General features: G+C 39.1%; 1 protein-coding gene across 8 annotated transcripts in view; it reads left to right on the top strand.

The window, feature by feature from the left end:
- Window positions 1-24,082, top strand: part of CYRIB (CYFIP related Rac1 interactor B) — a 95,960-nt gene that overhangs the window by 56,086 nt on the left and 15,792 nt on the right. For 2 of the 8 annotated variants that reach the window (XM_072925012.1, XM_012572126.5), the window contains exons 3-4: window positions 10,104-10,140; window positions 21,824-21,906. In XM_072925012.1, the coding sequence (XP_072781113.1) occupies window positions 21,834-21,906 (73 nt within the window). In that variant the 5' untranslated portion in view covers window positions 10,104-10,140; window positions 21,824-21,833. Of the gene's footprint in view, window positions 1-10,103; window positions 10,141-21,823; window positions 21,907-21,969; window positions 22,770-22,885; window positions 22,969-24,082 lie in introns of those variants that run through there. The other 6 variants (XM_030266699.4, XM_012572124.5, XM_030266701.4 and 3 more) reach the window with 4 other exon arrangements.

Below are 24,082 nucleotides of genomic sequence, written 5' to 3'. Positions count from 1 at the left end.
AGTCTAGAATTGAAGTCTTCTTTTTCCCTACTTTGGCTTCCTTTTCCAGCCCATCATCTCCCCATCTCTCTCGGACAGAGAAGTTTAACAGGATGGTCATGCTGAGTGAAACTGGGTAGTTCTATGAAGTAGTTCTTTGTGTGCAGCTGTGGTAAAGTATTTGTCTTAATTCAGTATTTCCTTTAGGATCAGTAAGTCTTTTTTAGTTTGGGGTAGTGCTGCATAAACTTGGTTTCACTGTTTCCAGCAGTAACTTTGCTTTGGGAAGACAGGAGCTAAGAGCTTGCTGAGCTCTACTCTGTTTTAGAGCTGACCCAGGTTCTCAGCACAGGCTCCCAGCTCTGGGACTGTGCTGAAAAGACAATGTGACACGTGGGTGCTGCATCCCTTGGGGCAGAGCATGTCTGTGTCTGAGCCTTGCATGACTGGTGCCAAGATAAAAATTCTAACTCAGCTGGCCCTTGATGTGGTGCAGACTAACCCAAATGGTTGCAGAATGTGCATGCCCATTTTATCCAGGTGGTGTTTCTTTTGCTTATGGTGTTTCAACTGTCCATTAACACAGGCACTGAAGGATGAGTAACATTTCAGTGTTTGCCCTGTTTTTCTTGTATTAGCTGTTCTTTTTCATTATGCTAACTTAACTTGTATGGAATTATTTTTCTATAGTATCAGTTGTTCAGAAAAAGATCTTGATAATTGTCTTCTGCTTTCACATATAATCTCTGATAATTATTCGCTCTCATTTTAGTGTTATCTCTTACATGCAGCTTGAACTTGTCTGCATGCTTAAAGATTTAAAAATCCTTCCATGCAACTTAGAATTGTTCCCCTGTAGTGATGATGGGGAGATGTTTTGAACAAACTGATTAGCATGTTGTGAAGTCTGTGTTCCAGTACTGATATTGCACTGGTATTGTGGGTGGATTAACAGGTTTTGCATTTATGCTAATTTTAATAAATATGAAAACACCTTCAGTATTACATTAACAAAGCGAAAGCAAATGCATGCCTGCCATTTTCTTATTAATTTTGAGAACTCTGTTGTGGCTTGTATAGCCTTTATGAAAGTAATATTTGTCTGGCTGACACATCTTTAAATGTTTTGCTTCCTCTTGTGAAGAATCTGTAAAACTTCTCCAGTAACAATGTGAGTCTTTTTGTGCAAATCCCTTAATATGTGTTAAACCTAAAAAGAGCAGGAAAATTTGTTGTCCCCATACATGTGTGCCTAAAAGAGGTTTGAAGTGAAGGGTCTCATAAAGAAGAGATACTGTATTTGAGTAAGGCCCTATTCCATGTGTTTACAGAATTCTGTTTGATTTTGACTGGTGGGAAAGTTTGTATGAAGTCAAACATGCTGCAAGAAATATAAAGCTAGGTTCTGTTTTGTTTTGCTCAGTGCTAAATGTTTCCTCTATTAAACAAGAAAACAGATTTTATAAATGTGTAGCTTTTAATGGCTGCTTTCAGAAGAGTTGGTTTGTTTGTTTGAGGAAACCTCTGTAACCAAAACAGAAAGTGGTGACATTACAAATACTACTTAAAGCTTTCAGTGCAAAGCCCACCAGATACCAACAGCAGGGTGATGTGGGAATATCGGGGTAAAAGAATGATCTGCCACAGTGATGTTATAGAATGTAAATATGTTAAGAAAAATCACCTAACAACTGAAACCACTTGTACTTCCCATTTGTGCCACAAGTTAAAATCAATCTTCTTTGATATTGTTGCTCTGAATATATTGTAGGTTTGTCTGTAAATTCAGCAGAGCCTCTTTAATTGATTTCTCATTCATGTGAAAGTGGATTTGTGTAAATGGCTCTTAGTACATGGAGGTTAAGTACTTGTTGTGATTTTGACACTCAAGATAATGTGGTAGAAATTCTGATCATGATACAGATATTCTACCAGCATGCATTTATTTTGCATTCATGGTTGTGTCTTAAGGGAAAAAAGAGGAACAGCTGACCTGTTTTAGGCTAAACTGAACTGTCTTGTACTTATTTGCTGTATTTTGTCTTGGGGCTTGTTTAATGTGCTTCACTGCAATAACACAGGAATAGATTGAGGTGTTGGAAGCTTTTATGCAATGCTGTGTTCTTTAAAGTTTAATAGTATTATCAATGTAAATAATCTGCCTATGGTGAGGAAACATAATGTGGTATCTTTTTTCCCCACAGTAGATGTAAAATAAGTTAAACCCTGAATGAAGATCATAGTAATCTCCAAATGATCAGTGACAAGATTTTTTTACTGTAATCAAGTGGAATTCAGTGTCGAGCTCTTCCAAAATATCTTTCATTTACATGTAGTAGTCCTACTGCAACAGTTAATAGAGTAGTTTAAAAATAAGTGAGTTTTGAATTTGGTTTAAAGGCTTATTTAGTAAACTTTGCTTGAGACTTCAGCCATGCTGATTTGTTTATGAAGGTAAAGCTGCTATTTTTCTTTACCTGTAAATAAATTTCAGGACAACATGAATTGTTTAATTCTGTTTGTCCAATGAGCCTTCAAATCAAAGGCATTAATTTAAGAGTTGTTTTGACTTTTTGAAAAGTCACTTTTAAACACGGCAGCAAAATATGTAAACTTTTCTCATCAGAAGGACATTTGACCTGAAAAGCTGTGCTTGTTGAGACAGGTGACTGGAGGTTCATATTCAGTTTTATTTGGTCTGTTCTATTAGGTTAATGTCAGGTGTTGCTTATTTCACTTCCTGGCTTAGAGAAGAACTCTAATAAAATACTTGTTAAAGGATAATTCTAGGTTTTGGGGAGGGAAGGTTGTTGGTTTTTTTTAACTCCTTAGGCACTTGAACTATAGACATACAGTCCTCTAGTTCTTTTTAATGTTCAGTTTACTGCTTGACTAAAACTGCAGTTTTATTATTTAGGATCGTAGAATGTCTCAAGGTGGAAAGCATCCACACACATCCTAAAGGTCAGCTCTCTGCTCCTTGCAGGACGCCCTACCATTGAATCATATGACTTAAGAGGGTTGTCCAGATGCTTCTTGAGCTCTGTCAGGTTTGGTGCCATGACCACATCCCTGAGGAGCCTGTTCCAGTGACCAGACACCCCCTCAGTGAAGAAGCTTTCCTTAATGTCCCGTCTGAACTTCCTCTGATGCAGCTTGCCTCCATTTAGGTGATCATGGAATTAATTTGAGAAATTATTGAAAAGAAATAGTGTGCAGCTGTTAAGACTCAGTGTCATTAAATTACAATGCAGGAATCAAGACCTTGTTGTATAGCTCCTGGTTTTTTGGTCTACTTTCCTGCCTCTTGGACAAAGCTGTTGAATACACACAACAGTCCCTAGGAGCTGAACCTGGACATTCCCATGTTATCTCTCTCATGTTTGTTACCCTGTATGCTGTAATTTTTGTATGCTTTTCCATATCACATGCTACCCAATAAACATTTGAGATCCCAGGTTAAAATATCATGGTTTGATTGTTCCTTTCTGGACAGCTAATGATTGATAGACTTAAATTTAGTATTCTAATCATCCATGTATTTACTAGAATAATTTCAAAACTGTGTTACTGCAATGTAAAACTGATTGGAAAAGCTTCTTCATACCCTGCCCTCTTCTATTTTGTAATTGCAGCTGCAACCGTTATTGCAAATATTTGTGTAGGTGGAGCTCACCAAGCTCCTGGACAAGCTGGAGGCACTTTCAAGAGTCTGTGTTCTGTGACAGTTCCTCTGACAGGAGCAGAGCTCTTCTGTCCTCCTTGACAGAAACTGCTGCTTGTCCCAAGTCTCTCATGGAGTCACCCTTTGGAAAGTCCTGCCTCCTTTTGTGGATGAGTTACAACTAGAAGGAGCTGCCTCTGCTGAGATTTGCGTAGTGGGGCAGCCCTGGGGACCCTGGGGGAAGGACTTAAGTGAACTGTTTGACTGTCACCTAGAAACTGCTCAGCCCTGAGCCTGCTGCTGGTATCCAGAGGAAGGGCTTTTCAGGCTTTTTAAAATCTAAACTGTGTTCTTAGCAATCTGAAATAAACATACACATTGTCTCTGAGCAGCAGAGATGCTGTGTGGGAAACCTCCATAGCTGTAGCATAATCAGCTTAGGTCTAAGTTAATCTTTGAGTTTTACTTATCAGAGGGGTAGGGCTTCAGCTCTCAAATTTTGATACTGTTGATGAACAGTTGATGGTTAGAACTCACTAAAAACTGTAAAAAGGTATTTTAGGTGGTAAGTGACTGTAACTCTTCTGTGTCTGGGGTTTTTCTTGAGGAAAGTGTTAGGGGTTCGTTGGTTTGTTTGTTTTTGTTTTTTACCCTGAGAGTAGAAATCTAGATTATAAGGAATAAGGACTCCTCTGTTCAGGCATTAGGGAATAGGGCTGTGGGTCTTGGCATTGCTTAGAGCTGCTCCTACGCCACTAATAATGTGAATGGGAAAGCCCTGCTGACCTTTCCTTGTCTTACTGTTTGTGTTGTGCAAGTGGATGAACACTGCTGCAGACTTCCTGGGACAGGACATGGTTTCATTTCTGTTTTGATGATATTGAGCCAGAACTTTCTGTTAAACTCTGTCATATTCCTAATAAATTATATCATCTGTAGATCTTAGATAAATAAGCTGTTGAATCACTTGGGTGGTACGCAGGAACACTTCACAACTGGGTGTTAACAGCATAAAAACAAAGGAAGTATCTACTGTGGCAAAGCAGAGATGCCAGGATAGTCCTGGGGAAGTTAAACATACAATGGAGAGCAAATGCCAATGGCATTTAAAGGTGTAGGAATTATATGCCGTGTCTCTTCCTACCTTAGGAATATTTCAGTAATTTTTGTGAGGAGTGAAAGCCTGAATTCTAGAAAGTTCTTAAAAATTCTGCTCGTGTTTTATATCCAGTACTAAATCACTTCAGGGTTTGGATTTATGAAAGTTCAAAAGAAATACAGGAGATAATGTTACCAAAAGTAAAAAGTTCAGTTGTTTGAGTAATTGAATATTAGACACAGGACTTGCTTTAATAGTTCTTGCAGACTTTTTTTTTTTTTTTTTTTTTTTTTTTTTTTTTGTGGTAAAACTGAAGCTGTGTCGCTTGGACTAAAGTACCATAGCTCTACCCACTACTCTACTACCAAAAAAAGCAACCAAACACAAAAACACAACTCCACATTAAACAGCTAAAGAAGTCCCATCTCTGCTTTACTAAAATTCCTTATTTGTCTTCTGGCTATGTATTTTTCTCAACTTATTTCTGCAAGTGAAAAAGTTTATTTGGCAATAAGTTAAATATTTGGCAATATTTAACTTTTGATCTGGTTAAAAAAATCCCTTCTAGTTGATGTTTGACTTGCAGGGTTTTTTTCTGTGTAGAGATTTGAGATGCAAAAATTATTATGATAGTTTATTTTACTGTTTCCACTAAGCCAAAGTAATTGTTTGTTGTGGAAACAAAGCATTATGCGTAAGTGGATGAAAATATAAATTTTCATGCTGCATACTGGTTTTGTGTGAATATCCTCTTCTGCCATACAAGCTTCTCAAGTATCTTTTAATTTTTCCTTTTTTTTTTTTTTAATTTTCTGAAGTTGTTCAGAGGAGTGTATGTATAAAACCTTTTGTCCCTCCTATTGGTCTACAATGCAGCATCTAAACTTTTCCGAAAGCTTTCAAGGAATCTTTTGGGTTGGAACAGGCATGCAAGATCAAGTCCAACCATTACCCACCACTGCCAAGTCCACAACAAAATAATGTGATACATTAACTACAAAAAGTGTTGAGGGAAAAAAACCCCTTGAAATTAAGTTCATATGAATTGAAGCTGCTATGCAACAGTAACAGCTTAGAGATAATGTATCCTATGAAAGTATAATAGTTAGGGAAAATTAAATAAGCTTGAAAAATTATAATGGAACAGACCCTCTTATACATTCACAGTCCCTTTCTATCATTAAATTACAAATTTAAAACATGAGTTTCAGTGTAGCAAGTAATAGTAGGTACTGTGGCAGCATTGAGAAATTACACAGGATAGGGAAAGATTTAATATAACATGTGGGCTTCTAAGATGCAATTTTGCCTCACCAAGATAAATGAAAATGAATGGAGAAGAAAGGTTTGAGCTGGTGCTTTACAATCAGAAGTCAAAAAAGTGGTTTTATAGCAAGCAACCAGTACATTTGCTCTTTGTGAAGAACTGAGGTCACTTTGCAGTAGTGGTAGCCTGCTTTGCTAATCTTAGTGTCATATACAATTGCCATACAGATATAGAAGAGTCTTTGTCTGCAATCACCAATGTTAAACACCAGAGTTCAAATGCATTTAGCATTGAACCATGGGCTCATCTGCAGATGCTCTGAAACTCCCTTTGAAACATGATCTTAGTAATGAATTCGTTTTTATAGCTTAGTCATCTGTTATTCTTACTGAAGTAAAAATCAAATTTATTACTAAACATTTCTGAGTTTTCTCATTTTATTGCCCACAAGATGTGGGATGTATTTGACTTGTGGTTCTGTTTTGGACTGGGCTTGGTTTTTATGTTTTAATGTGTGCTTCTAAGGGTAACAGGTTTTCTAGAGCTGTTTCCACAAACTTTATTTCAAGTCTGAAACTGAGCCAAGGGAACAGGAACATCTAAAAATTGCCAGGGCAGGTAGTCTTTGAGCTAGATCCTGTTCTCTTCTGTAACCAAGGGCCAGTAAAATGAATGAACTGAGAATATCTGTGCCATGGTCCACAGCTGGTTCACATGGATTTCAGTTTGGTGATACTTACCAAGAGGAGTCTAGTGCAAGCTTAAACTGCAAACTAAGAAACTGCAAACTAAGAATTGAAACATTTGTTCTGTCAAAGTAGCAGTCTATATTGTGTTTTGAAAACAGCTTTAGTCTGGTTGCCCAGTATTTCATGTAGAGTACATTAATCCCATGCATGCTTTTGCTAGTAAGTGTTGTAAGCTTTCTGAAGTTAATACTTTCTGAAGCTCCCTGATGAGCTGAGATACCAGGTGAGGAGACAGAAAGTAATTTAGATTCTTGGTGCAAAGCTGTTGATTATTATTTCTTACCACTCAGTGTTTTCAGAACCTGAGTGCTGGAAAGCCTGAAAAATCATCATTCTTGTAGCAAATCATGACTGACAGCCACTGACAAGTCTGTGCCTGAGTGTAGAGGCTCCTTAATTAGTTCAGCCAGAGCTGGGCAGAGGGCAGTGGTTTCATACTGGAAGTTAATGGTTCACTGTTCGCATGTGAAATCTCTTTTTGTGTATTGCCGAGTTAAGCAGCATCAGTTCAATATGAGGTGGATGCCCAAAGCACAGGGCTTACTCAGTGGCTACCTAGTTTTCATTGAGTTTTTTTTCTCCATTGTGAATGATGAAACTACATCATTGATGAAAGTTTATTTACTACATCTTTTTTATCCAGCTATCATTTGACTTGTCAGCTACAGGCTTTTGCTCTGACAAACAGAATGATGCTTGGTTTTGTTTCTGTTGTGTTACATTTTAGATGATTCTCTGTCCCTCTCTGATGACCCTGGACAGTTTTCCATTTTGGTTCTTCAACTGTTGTGACAATTCTTTGAATTTCTGTTGTAGTTGGCCTGAGATATTGGCATATGCTTTGGCCTATTTGTGCTGTGGTGAAGTTAGGCTGCAGTTCAAGGGAAGGAGTTGTGTGTCTAAAGGAGATCCCTGAGATGGGATGCATTAATCTTTCTGCTGTTTGACTCCATAAGCTGTTACCTATTGAGCAAAGTTAATTTTCTTGCCCAGAACTTTTTTCTCTGTAATGTAACATTAAATATTTTACTACCTCAGAATCACAAGGAATTGGAAAATGCTGGGTCTGAATTATTCAATTTTCACTACCTATTAAGTTGTATAGTTTACATGTCTCATCTTGTGCCTGTTTGTGGTATTTCTATAATAATCGGCAGATCTAAACCTTGAGGAGAAGTGAGAAGGAAGCTCAGAGGTTTTGCAAATCCTCTATCCCAGCATGAAAACCCAGTTCATGTTGAGCCATCAAGAGTTCTTCATTTAGAAACTGTTTAGTCTAAATTAAGGTGCATCCAAAGTGCAGAAATTAATTCTGTAAAGAATCCATTGCACCAATCATTTCACATCTGTATTTTTAATGCATCGTTGCTGGTGTTTCTCCCTGACTAGAGATCAAGTCAATTTCTTACCCATTTAGGCAGTGCTGTACTATATTGCTCAGTGCTAACCTCTAAATTTAAAGTACTGTGATGTGAAATCACACTATGCAAAAAAATCAAATACCTATCAGCTTGCCAGTATAAACCAAGCAACAGCATCAGTGGTGCTCAGTGTGAGCTGTTTTGCACAAAGGCTTGTTCATAGGTACTAAAAGACAGGAAACCAGTTAATGGATTCCTGTGCTAACATCCCTCTGCCTGTTATTGATGATAGTCCAACTGACCTGTAATTCTCAGCTTTCCTGGCTGCTTCCCTTTTGCCTTATGGCTTTGCTGTTTTCCTCCTGCCTTCATTACCACAGGAGTCCTAGAAGGCTTTATTAATTATTAACTTCCACTCATTCATTGAAACCTTCAGGACAAGGCACCTGAGCATCAGCACGTTGTTCTTGCAGGTGGTAAGTGCTTATGTCTCTGTGTGTGCAGCATTGTGTCCAGAAAGATGGAAAGACCTGACCTGATTTTTTTTCCCTAATAATTCTATCACTTGGAAATAAGTGTATTTCTGTAGAAATGAATTAATACCATTAGAGGACTTTTTTTTTTCCCAAAGTCCCTAAGCTAGCTGCTACAGTTGGCTTTTTTTTCCTTTTTTCAAATTTATTTCTATAGTCTGCTCATTCTAATGAATTTAGGAGTCTTGTTTTTGTTTATAGCTCAGTCCTATCTGACTTTTCTTTCACCCTTTGTCAGAAAATTAGCTTCTTACAGTAGTGTTGGGTCACACTTTGGTTTCAGTTTCTCTTTGCAATGCCAGTTGTGTTCAGCCCTGACCTGCAGGGGATTAGCAATTTCCAGAGTTTTATTTCTGTTGTGCTGTCTCAAAGCACAAATTGAGCAGGCTGAAGTCATGGGAAGAAAAAAACCCCATATTTAAAATATGCCTAATGAGAGTGGGTGCATTTTAGGGAGTTGCAGCAGCTCCTACAAAGACAGTGCTGTTAATCATGTTTTTGTCCTGAAGTACTGTCTGTTGCTTATTTCTGAGAAAGTAAGGGGAAGCTGAAGTCAATGGGCAAAGGCAAAAGCAGCTGCTACCCATACTTAAGTCTGGTCAAGGGGAAAATTTCTTTGAGATAGATGCATGCACTGGAAAGAATGGACAGTTAAATTTCTACAGTTGTGTTTTTGCTTATGTTCAGTTCTCTGGGTTGTGAAGAGTCATTCTCACTGTGGTCTTCACTCTGCTTCTTGCCTGTGCTGCTGTATATCTGCAGAGCCTTCTCTGGCTTATGTGATACTGTTTTTTCCTGTGAAGCTTTGAGTTGCTGTAATACTCCATATCTTCTCCTTTAAACTGTACTATTAACATAATTATTTCACCATGTTAGGATGGTGGTAATGGTGTGTGCAGCACACTGAGGCTGTCCAAGAACACTAGTTTTCTTTGTTAAGCAAATGGTTTTCAGTGGTGACTTGCAAATGCCTTCTCTGGAGGTCAGCATGCAAGCCTTAAATTTTTTCAAGGGCACATTTGTGTGGTTGCATTAGAATCTTGTGTGATTTTCTTGTTAAAGCAATGTGAAATGCAAGTGGAACAGTTTGCCACTGGTATTTTGTTACAGCTTTGACTCTTTAGTTATTAAATTTATTTTGGAATTTGTGTGTTTATGCATTGTCTAATATGGCAGCATTTTTCTCTGGAAGCACACTCATTGTCAAATAATGGCATTCCTTATTTATTTGTATGCCTAGAGATAAAACACAGTTCTGAATTACATTTTCTTGGCATAGTTTTTAAAAGTCCCAGTGGTGCATGGATCCAGTACTATGTTTATCAAGTACATACACAAGAACATGTCTGGAACAGATGTGTGTTTGCTTTTCCAAGGTCACATTGCATCGCATTTAAGACTTCAAGTGTAAAAAAATTAATTTCCATAATCTCTTTTTTCTTTTAAAACAGACTGGGGGCCAAGAACAGAGTGCAGCACTGGCTGTAGGTAAGAATTGAAACTTAACCTGCTTGAAAACTGCTGACAAATAAGCAATATTGTAGTGTGTTAAAGGACAGAAAATGGGACTCTTTCAATATTAGTAATTTTCCCTTCCAGAACTTGTTCTCCCTATTTTCCTTCAAGAACTCTTGAAATTTGTAGTGTACTCTGGGAGTCCTGATCCCTGGCTGAATTTATGTCTCTCTGTTAAAAGATGCTAAACTAGGCTGCAGGGATTTGGTTTTTGCTTCCACAGGGCCTCACCACAGAGCCTGGTGAGGCTGATTTTGAAAACTTTTCACCAGAGTGATGTGAAGTGTCCTTACTTCAAAAAAGGCATTTCCATTACACACAAAGTGGTTTGGCCATTTGTGTGAACTTACCCTAGAAGACTGTGCAACTTCTTGAACTATTTGAATGGGGAGATAATGTTTTGGTGGTTTTTCTCTCTGTCTTTTTAGTAAAGCTACTGTGTAACTGAACCAGATCCCTTATGCCAGAAACCAGTACTCTGAACCAGCTTGTGGGACTGAAGAGGTAGCACATGCTCATGTGAAGGTTTTAGCTCTTAGTTTTATAACCTGCTGCTTGTCATCTAAGCTACTGCATAGAATGTCTGTGTTATACTTCATGTTTATTGTGCTTTGCCAGCACAGCTATTAATCTTCTGTCACATTGGGAAGGTAATGGTACCAAACGTGAGGTAGGATTTATTTTTCTTCTGTTTTTGATTAATCATCAAAAAGCCATTGAATTCTGGGGGGCTGCTTAAATGGATTTGTGTTGAGTGTTAATCCAGGCTAGATACCAGGTGCCTACCAAAGCCACTTTGTCACTCCCTTCTGAGTTGGAGAAGGGAGACAAAATACAACAAAAAGCTCATGGATTGAGATAAGGGTGGGGGAGATCCTTCACCAGTTACTGTCACAGACAAAACAGACTGAGCTTAGGAAAAATAGTTGAATTTATTACCATTTGATTTAGAGCTCCTTCCCCCCATTCCTCCTTCCTTACTAGGCTTAGCTTTATCCCCAGTTCTTTACTTCACCCCTCCCTACTCAGTCAGGGGATGTGAGGAATGGGGGTTACAATCAGATCATCACAGGTTGTTGCTGCTGCTGCTTTCTCCTCAGGGAGAGGAGCCCTTCCCTGTTCCAGTGTGGGATGTCCCTCCCACAGGACACTGTCCTCCAGAAACTTTTCCAACACTAGTCCTGCCCAAGGGCAACAGTTCTTCACAGACTGCTCCAGTGTTGGTCCCTTCCGTGGAGTACAGTCCTGCAGGACCAGGCTGCTCCAGTGTGGGTCCCCCACAGGGCCGCAGGTCCTGCCAGGAGGCCCATGGGTCCATCATGGGCTTCCCACAGGGTCCCAGCCTCCTTTGGGCATCCACCTGCTCTGGTGCAGGATCCTCCACAGGCCCTGGGGAGTAGCAGTAGTACCTTTTTTCTGTAGTAGCTTTTACTTACAAAGTCCTTGAGGGTATTGTTAAAGCTGCAGCTGGAACTAGTGCAGACGTTTAATTTACAGCACTGTGTGCATTTACAAATTAAACATTATAAAAGTCACTGAAGTGAGTCAGGCCATGGTCCATCTATGCAAGTCCAGGCTCCAGGATCATCATCTTTCTTCCCTCTGCATGTATGCACTTGATTTTGCACATCCTTCCACAACCTCCACTTATTCCTCTACTAAAGCAGTGCTGCTGCTGCTTAGGAAGGTGAAAGTCATCCAGAAAAGCTAGGAAAACTCAGATTGCATTGCTGGGAATGATACTGCCTGCAGGAAGAAGAATGCTATCCAGCAAATGACTACAGCACGTGGCAAATAACTTCTGTTTTCTTTGAAAAAACTGTGAACCAAGAGTGTTTCAGGTATTGAAGGGAGAATGTTTGTAAGTCAAGATAATGGTGTCCACTTCAGCAGAAGCTAGGGTGTCAGACTCCTGATGCTTTCAGCTTCACCAGATCTGCCAAGACAGAGTTAGCTGCCAGATGCTTGACAGCATCATAAGGCATCAGGGAATCAGCAGTGTTCAGAGTTGGGAAGGACTGACAAACCTACCCAAGCAACATGTAAAGTAAGGAACTGAGGACTGGAAAAGTTTGGTTAAGTTTTAAATAATGGGACAAGCTGAACCTAGATGTTGCTGTTGAATAGGTTAAAAATCTAAATCTTTGTGTGAGCAGCTGCTTAAGGAATAGTAGGAACAGGGATATTTGTGGTTCTAGTATGTATTTTCAGGTGGAGTATTTTTTAGAGCCACATGTGATTATTAAAGGTGTTCAGTATTCTTAATGTCTTTCCGTTCTGCCCATGTACCTTTTTTTCCCCAGGAACTGCTGCAAACTTCTTGTAAGATGAGATCAGATGGACCTGTAGAATTCACAGATAGACCACTGATAGACCACTGCAGAAAATCATAACTCTGCATGATATTCTGTATATTTGTTAGTGATCTTAAAGGATTTCAGTGTATGATATCACTGAAGAATAGTAAATGTTTCTCTGTATTTCCAACAGGACGATGAGAATTAATTGTCTTATAATATCTTAGCCTTACTGGGTACCTTTAGTTTGATTTTAAGGTTAAAATAAAATTTGAGATGATGGGAGAAATGGAAAATGGGATAAAAAAGTTAACATATTTGCACAGCTAGAGAAATCTGGACCAGTCAAGTCAGGTGGGTTTTTTTTTTTTTTAATTTAGTTGGGAGTTTTTTAATACTTGCTTTCCAACAAGAAAAACTATCCAGGTTCAGTAAAAGTAGTTGGTGGTATGTGTTTTGAGGGGATCTGAAGAAGTAACTGGATGTAACAAAAATGGCTGTATGTCCTTGATCTTGAAATTCGTTGCATTTGAAACTTCAAATAAATAAACAACCATGTAAAGACCAGTTTTATCCCTCTGCCCTGCCTAATGCCTATCTATTTGTTACTGTTTCTGAAAACAGATGGGATGAGAAGGAGCATCATCGTACTACTCATCCTCTGTTGTACCATCATCATCTTGATGTGCTTCATTAGCCTTCTGTATCCTGCAAACATACTGTGTCTGACTGGTGTCTCAAAAAAGGAAAGTCCACAGAATACTCAGAAAGCTGTCCTGAAATATGGAAGCCTGTCCTTCCAGCTCCATCATTTGGAAGGCCACAGGCCTTCCTTTCCTCCTTGATACTTCAGAGCTGCTGTGTCACTGAACTGAATTCTCAGATGGACAGTCAGTGTCAGGTTCATGCACACAAGGTTTGTGTTTAGCACCGTGACATTCCAGTAGAAGTCCCATGAGATGGAATATGTTAATGGCTATTTATATCCATCAGCTTGATGACGAGGTAATTTGTCATGGCATCATTAGTGCAGGATTGCAAGCCAAGGCATGGAAGGGATGCAACATTTTGGAACTGAACTCTGTTAAAACATTTTACCTGAGTGTTGCAGAGTGATGTGGGTGATTTTACTCTTTGTCTTGGTGCATTAGATGGCAGCACTGCCAAGGCTGTGGGATCTTCAGTGCAGCTTTGCCCAGCTCTGGTACTGACACGTGTGGCAGTCCGATAGATGGGAATTCAGCTCCTCTGAAAGAAAACCATTTCCAAATCAAACTAGGCTGGAAGAGGAGTGCTGTTTCTCGTGTGAAATAACAACTGAAAAATGGCACATCAAGTTGACTAGTTAAGAAATTAGGAACTGAAAACATACTTCTTTTTTTAGCATTTAGATAAAACTTGCAAATTTGGTTTTGGGGTTTTTGGACTTTTTTATTTTTGGTTGGGGTTTTGCTTTTTTTCTTTATACAGATGTGATTGGCAGGAGAAGGACTTTATCATACAAATTATTGTTTGGCTTCGTTTTTTTTGGAGATGAGAGGTTGCGGGTTCTTAAATTATAGGCTGACATCCTGGAAATATGAAACTTTCTTAGTAATGTGGTAGTATAACACATAGTTCTAAAGGCATGCCATCTTTCGTAGAGTGAGCAGTTTTTGTGTAAAAGAATATAGAAAGTGTAAATCTGCCGCAGCTCTTACTGAACGGGTTTTTTTGTATCTTTTGTCCCTGGTAAAAACGCTCCCAGCGCACTTGGAGCGGCCGGGATCGATCCCTCGGGCGCTGCCCCGGCTCCGGCGGATCCAGCGGGGCGCGGCGCCCCCTGCTGGGGAATCGCCGCGCTGCAGTGGAAGCGCTCCGTCTTGTCCGGTGATTTCCCTTTACCTGGGAATAGAATTACTGTTTCATTGTAAGAATAATTATGAGAAACTGTGGTCAGGGGCTTGAAAAAGATCGTGAGAAACTCATATGGTCTCCGGCGCTGAAGGAGAGAGCAGAGTGTGAATTGCCCTCCAGTGGAAATGTCCCTGAACTGAATGAAAAAGGTGCGTTTTCCCCATGGCTGCGATGTAATGGAATTAAAAAGAGCATTTTGCAGAATTAAGCTAAAGTGTGTTTGGTTCGTGTCCTTTTGAAAAAGGAAAGCGTAATTAATTATTTTTTAACCCCAGGTTCACGCTTGGAAAAATTGTGCAGTTATTTGTTGAAGAGTAAATCAGAGCAGATTTCTGGAGCATAGTCTCTGCCCTATTCAATACAAGTTCTGTTTTAAAAACAAGCGTAATTCTTCCAGACAAATTGGGTTTATTCCAGACTTGTGTGAGCATGCTTAGTTATTTTATTGTAGCCCCTGTCAAATACGTTATTCAGTGTCAGCTGTACCACTAAAATGTTCCCAAATTGACAAGGCTCTAAGACTACTTCTAAAGAAACTGTGTGTTCTTCAGTGCCTTTCCCTTGATTTCCTCTAAGAGAAAAAATGGACTGAATAAACACTCCTCTGACCATACTTTACAATTCTGGTTTTGAGGAATGCAAGTCTATTCACTAGCCTGTTTTCCCTGGCAGACCTCCATCCTCCTGATATGACAAGTTTTGAATTCAGTTTTGTTCTAAAGGAGCCTTTATTGATGATGTGTGATCCCAAAAAACCAAAACAACTTCAGCTAAAACAGGTTATTGTATCAAAGTCAGTTTTGCCAAATGAATTGACATCAGAGGCAGCTTCAAACAGCTCTTCAGTAGTCTGAATATTACTTTCCTGTACAAAAACATTTCCTATCTGACTGTATAATTTGTTTTCAGATAAGATGCTAATGATTGAAGCCCCAATATTTCAGTGATACAGGCTGTTTTAGGGGGTTTGGAGGGGAATTTTTAGCCTGTGTGTATTTTACTCTTCTTGTGGTTGGTTTTCAGTCCGTGGTTTGTGGCCACTGGGTGTCAGCAGTGCCGAGCCGTGTGCAGGTCTGGGCGTGGGTTTGGACTGGGAGCTCTGTCCCAAAACTGTCTGTAAAAACTGCTGAAATCTTAATGCTTGCTTGAAAAACTTGTCCATCAATGAAGGAAAACTGTGTTTTTTGCAGAACTGGGGGTGGCTCTGGCACGTCACTCATGTGTGGTTTGATTCAGCAGATTTACACAGGTGACACATTTGAGCTGGTACCTTTAATATTAGTGATGTTACTAGAGCTATGATGAATCCTGAATATGAAACCAGCTTATCCAAAATATAACTTGCTTCAAGCTAATGGCACTTACCTCCTAAAGCTTCTCCTTCCTAAATCTACTGGTGATAATGAGTGATAGCTACTATTTTTAAAATATTGACTCTATTTATTTTCTAGTATGTAGGATATTACTTAGGGATTTTGTATCATGGAAGATTATCCTTATTACTTAAAAAACCCCACTAAAATCAATATATTAAATTAGACTGTGTCAGTAGGCATCTCTGCTGCTCAAGCACTATTCAGAAGAGAAATAAATATGCAGTAGTCTAGGAAAAACATGTTTGTATCCAGGGAGAATGTTGCAACCATCAGAGAGTGATTCCTGCAGTGCATTTCACCAGCCTGTCTCCATCTCTGCAGCAGTCTCTGGCATTTCAGGCTGAGGGCAGAAGTGTCCTCACTGGCTGTGGAGCTTTGCTGCTTCATTGGCAGAGAAAGGCACACGGCTCCCATAGGCTGCCAGGCTGTGATGCCGTGTGTTGCTAAGGGCTGCCTTGGATTCAGCTGATGTGAGCAGACACCTATCCACTGCCTCATTTCTTTTTGCTTTTCTCTTTTTTTTTTTTTTTTTTCTATCCTTCTCCCTGTTAATGGCTAGATACTGTTCAATAAGCCTTGAAACAGGCTGATAGGATTATCCTTCTAGAAAAAACAGTACGGGGAGATGTTCAGTGTTTTGTTTATGTAGTAGCACTGCAAGTGTTATAACATGGTGGTATTCCACTCTAATGCTAGACTTCTAATGCTATGCACGTTTTTTGCTTACTATTTTGCCAAAAGTATTTCTGTATTGGAGGTTTATGCCACACTTACATAACCAAATGAAAATTTAAAAGTCAAATCCCTGGAACAAAATCTTTGTTCTTCATTGGATATGCTTTCCATATAGTGATGTGCTTAACTACATATGAGATTTTCAGGGAGTGCAGTTTTCATACTGTGGATTTTAGTACTGGAAATAGCCTATGCATGTCCAAAAAATAAGCTGATGTTCTCTTAAAGCAGATTTTCTTCAGGGACCACAAACAAATTTTTTAATCTATTTATTTAACTTTTTTTTAAACTCGTTTGAAAGCGTATTATTTATACAATAGAACCAAAAAACAATAGAAAATATCACTTATGAACACCTTTGTAGTGGTTTACCTATAATGAAAGTTCTGCAGCTGCTCACCAGTTGCAAACAACATCTTTGTTAATGCAGTTTTTCTTCCAGGTGTGAGAGGGGAAATTTCTTTGGTGCTCAGATGAATTTACTTGCATTGAGTATTTCTATTCCATTTCCCCTGGGCTTAGCCCAGGGGGCGGGGGGCACTGAAATGTGTTGGGGATGTTTTCCACAGGAAGGGCATGCGTGCAAGGCTTGTTTGGAAAATATGCCTTTGCTTTCCGCTTGTCTGATCAGGACTCTGCACGCAGCATCATACAACCCCATAAGGCTGTAATGGGCCAAATCATCCTAATCCAATGTGGCATTCCGTATGTCTTCCTCTGCAAGTAGGTCAAGTTTAAGCCATGTTCCTGGCTTGTGCTCCCATTTCCCATAACCTGCTCCACGTGGCTCAAGTGTTGTGCTGGAGTGCAGAGCATGCCAGCAGGGATTCTGAGCAGCCTCATAGGGACAGTCAGTTTTCGGACAGAAACTAGTGATTTTGTTCTGCTCTGATCTCGTGATGTTAAATTTGTGGCAGGAGAAAACTTCAGTGGCTGAAATGTGTGCTTTTACTGAGTCTTAGGCTGTTAGTTTACCTAATGAGTTGCCTCTGGACACTGCACTATACATTTTTAAAATCAGTAGTACTTCTGGGAGAGAAATTGGTTTGCAAGTTTTGAAGTGTACTGTGTTCTGAATGAGAATGCCAAATAAAATTGGATAGAGGTTGATGCTCTGTAGCTGTGGAAAAACAAGTAGTGACCTAAAGTGTACTTCAGGCTGGACATGTGAATATTTTGATGTTAGTGATTGCAATATGCAGAAGTCTTCTTGGTAAGGATTACAGCTTCACTGTGCATTTTTTTCCATTTGTGCTGGAAGAGTTGTGGGTGAAAAGGTGGTTTAGCACCCACAGAGGTCACCTCCAGTCAGTGCACTGAATCAGCTATTCAGCTCCAAAACAAACCCCAGCTACAGGACATCAAAATCAACAGTAGGGCTTGCTGATGGCTTTGGTCTTCATACAGGCTTTTGTCTTTCTGGAACTGGAGCTGATTGATGTCACAACATGCTCAAGAAGAGTGCTGGGAGTGTTCTTCACTAGTCAATGGAAGCTTGGTGTCAGGGTTACCTAACTGGAACCACATCTGGCTTTCTAAACTAGTAATTTTACTTACTTCAGATGAAGTTATGGACTTGCAATGAAACTGTAAGAGAGCTTGATAAATTAATACTGGCTGAATATGCCACTATGTGTTTAATTACCAACATAATTCACAGAAGTACCAAAATCTTCCTGCTGGTGATGATTTTACAAGGCATCAAATATCAGAAGAGGTCACTGAAGCTAAATGTTAATAGCTGGATTTGTAGACTGCTTCTCATGCTATGTGTAAATTGTCATCTTTAGTATTAAATCCAACAGTGCTCTAGTCTTTCATATGTTCAGTTCTTTCATATGTTTTGGACCCAGAAAAATTGCACAGAGACTTTTTTTGAGATATGGAGAATATTTTGTCGGAGGAGGGGATGGTGCATCTTGAACAAAACAAGAATCTCTGGTAAATCTTTTTTTTAATCTGTCTGGGGCCTGTTGCATCTTTGAGCTAGGTTGCTTTACTCTAGATTGGTCCAGGTGTTCTGCTTACACAGCACCTTCTCAGAAAGGTCAGATTTCATTTTCCTCTCTGCTGTGTTCCCTCTGAGTACAACAGGTCAGCTCTGCCTGCTGCTAACTTAGGCCTTCTGAAGGAAAATAATGTTCAAAAGTGATGGGCTATCAAACCTTTGCTGTGGCATATTGACCTCCAGCTGCTTCCATGAATCTGGGAAGTTCCACAGAGGGCACCATGGCCTTGTTTCTAAAAGGTCATTTCAGAGCTCAAGAAGGAAGTGCTTAGCTTTGCCAGGAGAGTAGATTCTGACCTTTTGGCTCTTGCATTCATTACCTGGAATGCTAAGCTGAGAGAAAGCATACTCCAAAAAAGTGCTTGAGAAATTATATCTTCTCAATATCTATCTAAATTGAGTTTTCAAGCTCTTCGTAGCTTAAAGTCTTTTTGGATTGAAGCTGGGAGAAATGGCTGTTTTTAGAGTTCTTAAAACAGAGGAGGTTTTCTAGTTTTAAGGATGCCTGAGATCCTTGAGTAAATGTACACTGCCTCTTGATTCAAATTTCAGAAATATTGGGTTTGTCCAGTTTCAGCTAGATTTCCATGCACTCCATAAAACCTGAATATACAGTGACTGTTTTGCTGTTAAGAAAGCAAATGTGATTGCACATCTTGTGTGCAAAGCTCTGATATGACTAAAATTTATAAAGATTTTTCAGTACAATGAACACACAAAGTGAGAAGATTGAGTTGTGAACTTAATTATGAAAAAGTGTTCAAGCAGCTTTGTGTTCATGTAAATTGAAATACATTCCTATAGCACATCTTGTCATCTTGCTGCTTTTATAGTTGAATTAATCTATTATCATCAATTTCTCTCCTTTGCTCAGGGAGGCTCTTCACTGACCTTTACCTTTAGATCAGTTGCATCTTCTGCTTGAATATCACATTGACTGTTCCATTGTAGTGCCAAAGCTTTTATTATTAAGTTAAGTTTAACTCCTGGAAAATAAACCATGTATTCTTTCTTGAGGGATGAAGGTATTTGTACTGCAAAACCGAGTCCCCAACTCCCTACTCATATTAGGAGGTGGTAGGTCCTCAGTGAAACAATCTGTTCTGCAGTGCCTCCATGCTCTTCTGTGAACTTAGCTTCAATATATTTCAACCCTAAAAGCATGCCCCTTCTCTGACCTTCACAAGTAATGTTATCCAATATTTAAGCCATGTGCATGAGCCTGTAAACTCTTTGGAGCCTGGTTAATATCAAAAGAAAAGGCAAAAACTACACAGAGACTTTTTTTGAGATATGGAGAATATTTTGTTGGAGGAGGGGATGGTGCAGCTGAAGCACAGCAGTAATTGCAGGTACAGGAATTCTCTTTAGGCCATTATCACTATTCACTGCCACATGTGTGCTGCTTGATGTTAATGTTGGAATTGAAATATGTAATATGCTGTCTGAGATTGAGGTTTGGTTTTTAAATCTGAATCTGTAAACTGGGTCACCATTAAGCAGCTTTTACTTCTGTTTTTTTATTGGCCCTGTTGAAAATATTTGTTTAAGGATGCCTCTGTCTGCTCCCCAACAAGAAGAGAACATTCATAATCTGGAAGACTGAAATACAAAGTGGCTTACTCAGTCCGGTGTTGCAAAACACACTTGAGAGATATGGAAAAGTAATTTTTCCACTTTCTACTGTTGTGTGTTTACACAGCATTGGTGCACTTGTAGCTTTAAAAGAGTTTGCCGTGCTATGGGATAGGAGGTCCTGGAAAAGCTGCCTCTTTGAAGAACCATGTTTTAGTGGATTAGTTTTCAAGAAGAGTCCCTCAGCTGAATGCCCTAATTTAAAAATTCCTTGACTTAATAGGTGCTTCTCACAGGCTCAGAAGTCTGATCTGAATTCCTAGGAAATAAGTTCATTTTTGGGAAGCAGGTCTTGCATTTCCTTGAGTTTCAAGGAGAAGATTGAACACATGAAAAAGCCAATGCACACCTCCTGATGACATGCTGTGTGCAGAGTCACCTGGGTTACACTCCACATCACAGTGCTAAAAGTCTGGATTCTTAACAGTCATTTGGTCATTGTGTTGAAGTTTTTAGAGCAAAGACTTGGGTAATTTTCAGTATTTTGGGATTAATTGCCCCTTCCTTCTCAAGCTTTGTCTTGTTGCTGAATCTTGCAGATCCCACAAAATAAATTGTATGCTGTTCTTAGTTTGACCAAGAAATTCTGTCAGCCCAGGTTCTGAAAATTTGTTTTGCCAAACAATTTGTTTTGAGTTCACATTTTTTCAGTTTCCTTGACTCTTAATAAGGATTCTTGGTGTCATGCTGTCTTACCTCCAGGTGAACATTATTCTTCAGTAAAAGAAAAAATCAGGAAAAACAGAGCATATACTTGTTTGTTGGTATCGTTAGACTAATTTGAAAATTGATTTTTTTAATGTTTTTTTGTGCTTGGATTCAAATGTCAGATTGTTCATGGCTTATTCTTAAATAATTTGTGTTGAGATTTTTGGGTGTGTCTTGCTTGTCTTGCAGCAGCACTCTAGTGAGCTCTTGGCATTTCAGAGCAGTGGTTACTGGGTAGATTTTCAACCACTGTAAAACATGGGAAGGTTAATGAAAAGGCTGCTTTGTTATGAAATGCAGTTTTCATACTCCTGCTGCAGATATTGATTTCTGAGACTTGTGGTAACATTTGAAACTGTTTTGATAATTTACCTGATCTCAAGTAATCTAACAACTATTTAATTTTTCTTCCACTTTTCATTTCTTTTAGCTGGGATGTGACAGCAAACATAAGAAGAACTTGATTTTTCTCCTGGTTTTGGAAAAGTCTAGTTTTTGTTTTGCTTGTAACTCTGTGATTTAATGGGAAAACTGTTCATTGGCCACAGATGACTACTGCTGAGAGGCTTTCTGAAATCTGTTTTTGATTACAGTGAGGTAGTAAAAAAGTGCTATAATGACACCAGTTCCATTTGAGGTTCCTTTTGTCCTAAACAATAATGGGTTTGTCTGGCACTGAGTGCTGCAGTTACGCAAAACAATTTCTCAGTCATCATAGGTCACATGTTCTTTATATGTATTACACAGAGATGAAAAAGAGCCAGTAATTCACATCTTTATTTTTGTGAAAGATCATAACTTCTCCAGTTTTTCAACAATCACTGCTCTCTAAGAAGAAGGGACATGGAAATGCACCGTACTGTGCAGAGGTTATGCTCCCCATCGGAAGTGAATCCAGAGTGCAAAATGCAAAGGGAGCCCTTCTCCAGTGAGACCCAGGCGTGTACTTAAAATAGGAAATGGTTATTGGAACTAAATTATTTTGCCATTTTTATTTTTAGGTTTGCTGGCATGGGTAATCTCATTAAGGTGCTAACCAGGGACATAGACCACAATGCAGCACATTTTTTCTTGGATTTTGAAAGTAAGTCTCTCAGCCCTTCACAGCTGGTGCATTTCAAATGGTAACAGTAGGGTTGCAGTGAAGGCCAGGGGACTCAGTTGCAAAGTTGGAATTTGAAAGAGTTGCATGTGCTTTTTCTGTTATTTTTTTTCCCTCTCCAGTAGTAACCAAGCCACCATCATGCTGCTGTGTAAATTTTCTTTCCATGTGCTTAGTCATTTTGGGTCTCTGTGGTCAGTGATGTCCATCCATCTGCCTGCAAATCAAATAATCATGAAATGAGAAATTCTGTCAGTATGCCATAGTAATCTGTGCTGAGCAGTTGTTCGCTGTGATCCTCTCGTACACAAGAGTGGGTGCTAAATCATTCCTGATCCTGCTTTGGTCATTCATTGTGCCGTTAATGTAATAATTTTTTTTTTTTTTACATCTGAAAGTCTGAAGTGAAACAGAGTTTCACAAATATTTTAAGCACCTTGTGTAAAAGATCTGTGGCATATCACTGTTAGCATTTTCTGCACACTGAAATGGTGTATCACGATGTGGTTTTCTACAATGGCCTTCTGACACAATTATAAGGGCTGACAAAATTAAAGCTCTTTTCCTTCTGTTGTCCCATCAGGTTAAAATGTAGCATGGCTAATGCTTTCAAATCTGGTACTTGGCCCTCAAGGCAGTACTCCTGCTCAGGACACTGGTGCTAGGGTGTACTGGGACAGAGCAGTCCCTGGCAAAGCCTTCGCTTGGATTCTGCCCCTTTCCCAAAGGGGCAGCTCTGAGGATGTTGGTGACACGGTCACTCCTTACAGGAAAGCTGCACTGCTGGGGTCACCAGCTGTGCCTCCTCGAGGTGGGGATGTCCCTTCACCCAGCCTGAAGGACGGGTTTGTACCTGATGGAACTCTCTGGTCTTCTTTTCCCACTGCTTCAATCAACTACATTTGGGCTGTTCTTTCTTATAAAAAGAAAATTCTCTTTTCTCTCATTCTTGTCTTGGCAGGTACCTTAACATGGGGAACCTTCTAAAAGTTTTGACATGCACAGACCTTGAGCAGGGGCCAAATTTTTTCCTTGATTTTGAAAGTGAGAAGATGATTTTATATATCTATTACTCTTTGCCTGCAGTAGACTGCATTTGTCTTGTACTAAATGTATGTTTTCATTTTGCCATCCTTCTAACTGCTTTGCATGCCTGAGCTATGGATAGTTGTTCAGCAAACTTTGGTAGAAAGCAATAACCTGTTCTGAAATATCCTCAGGTCCTAAAATGTAAAATCTTTATTTCAGGAAGGGCTTTCAAATTACATTTGACTGTTGAAACCTGATTTGGTTCTTGTTTTTAATCCAAAATTTTGCCTACTTTTAATCAAAACGTTAAGAATAGTTGTAATTATTTGGAGACTTATGGAAGTTGCAACTGACTTACTCAAATTTTTGAGTTTTGTCCCATGCTCCTTAAAAGAAGAACTGAAATGAAACCTGAGTCTCATCACTTCCAATGTGACTTAATAATGCTGCATGCACAGACTGGCTCACAACAGCTATTCATAGCTCCAGCATCATCATGTTAAAGGTTTATGTGAACCTTACTGGATCTGGCACTGAAATTTAACCTCGTGCTTCTTAAATGGGAGTCTTAACGTGTATAGAGATGAAACTGATTTTGAAAAGAGGAGACATGTAGCTTGTCTAAACAATGCCAGGTGTTCTAGAAGGTTCACATATGTCAGTATTTCTGCTTTTGGTTTTTGTTGCATGATACAGTATAGCCTAAGAATGGCAGGTAAGTGTTGCTGGCTTCTGCTATGCATGTTTAATTACTTTCTTTTGAGATGTGCTCTTTCTTTAGCCAGCAAGCATAAAATAAGAAGATTAATGTTTAAGTACATTTTGACCATGTAATAGAGTACAATGGAATAGCAGAATAAAAAAACTGATGAAGTATTATGATATGGATAATTTGAGGTGCATTAAATCTTTTTTCCCCTGAATTGTTTTTCAGTTGTTTGATGAAAAAGTAGCTGTTTTTAATATTATTTATATGAAAGCAAATGCTTGAAGAAATATGGTTTTGCTTTAATGACATTTGAAATTACAGCTTCTCTAAACTCTTACCCTGTTGTGTTGATTTTTATCACTTGTCTCTTCTGAATACATTGTTATTGGAAGATGCTAACCATACAAATTATTCATAAAG

Source organism: Taeniopygia guttata, chromosome 2 (assembly GCF_048771995.1).
Source record: "Taeniopygia guttata chromosome 2, bTaeGut7.mat, whole genome shotgun sequence".
Classification (NCBI taxonomy): Eukaryota; Metazoa; Chordata; class Aves; order Passeriformes; family Estrildidae; genus Taeniopygia; species Taeniopygia guttata.
Note: the sequence above shows the minus strand (reverse complement) of the source record. Positions and strands in the feature narration are given on the sequence as shown.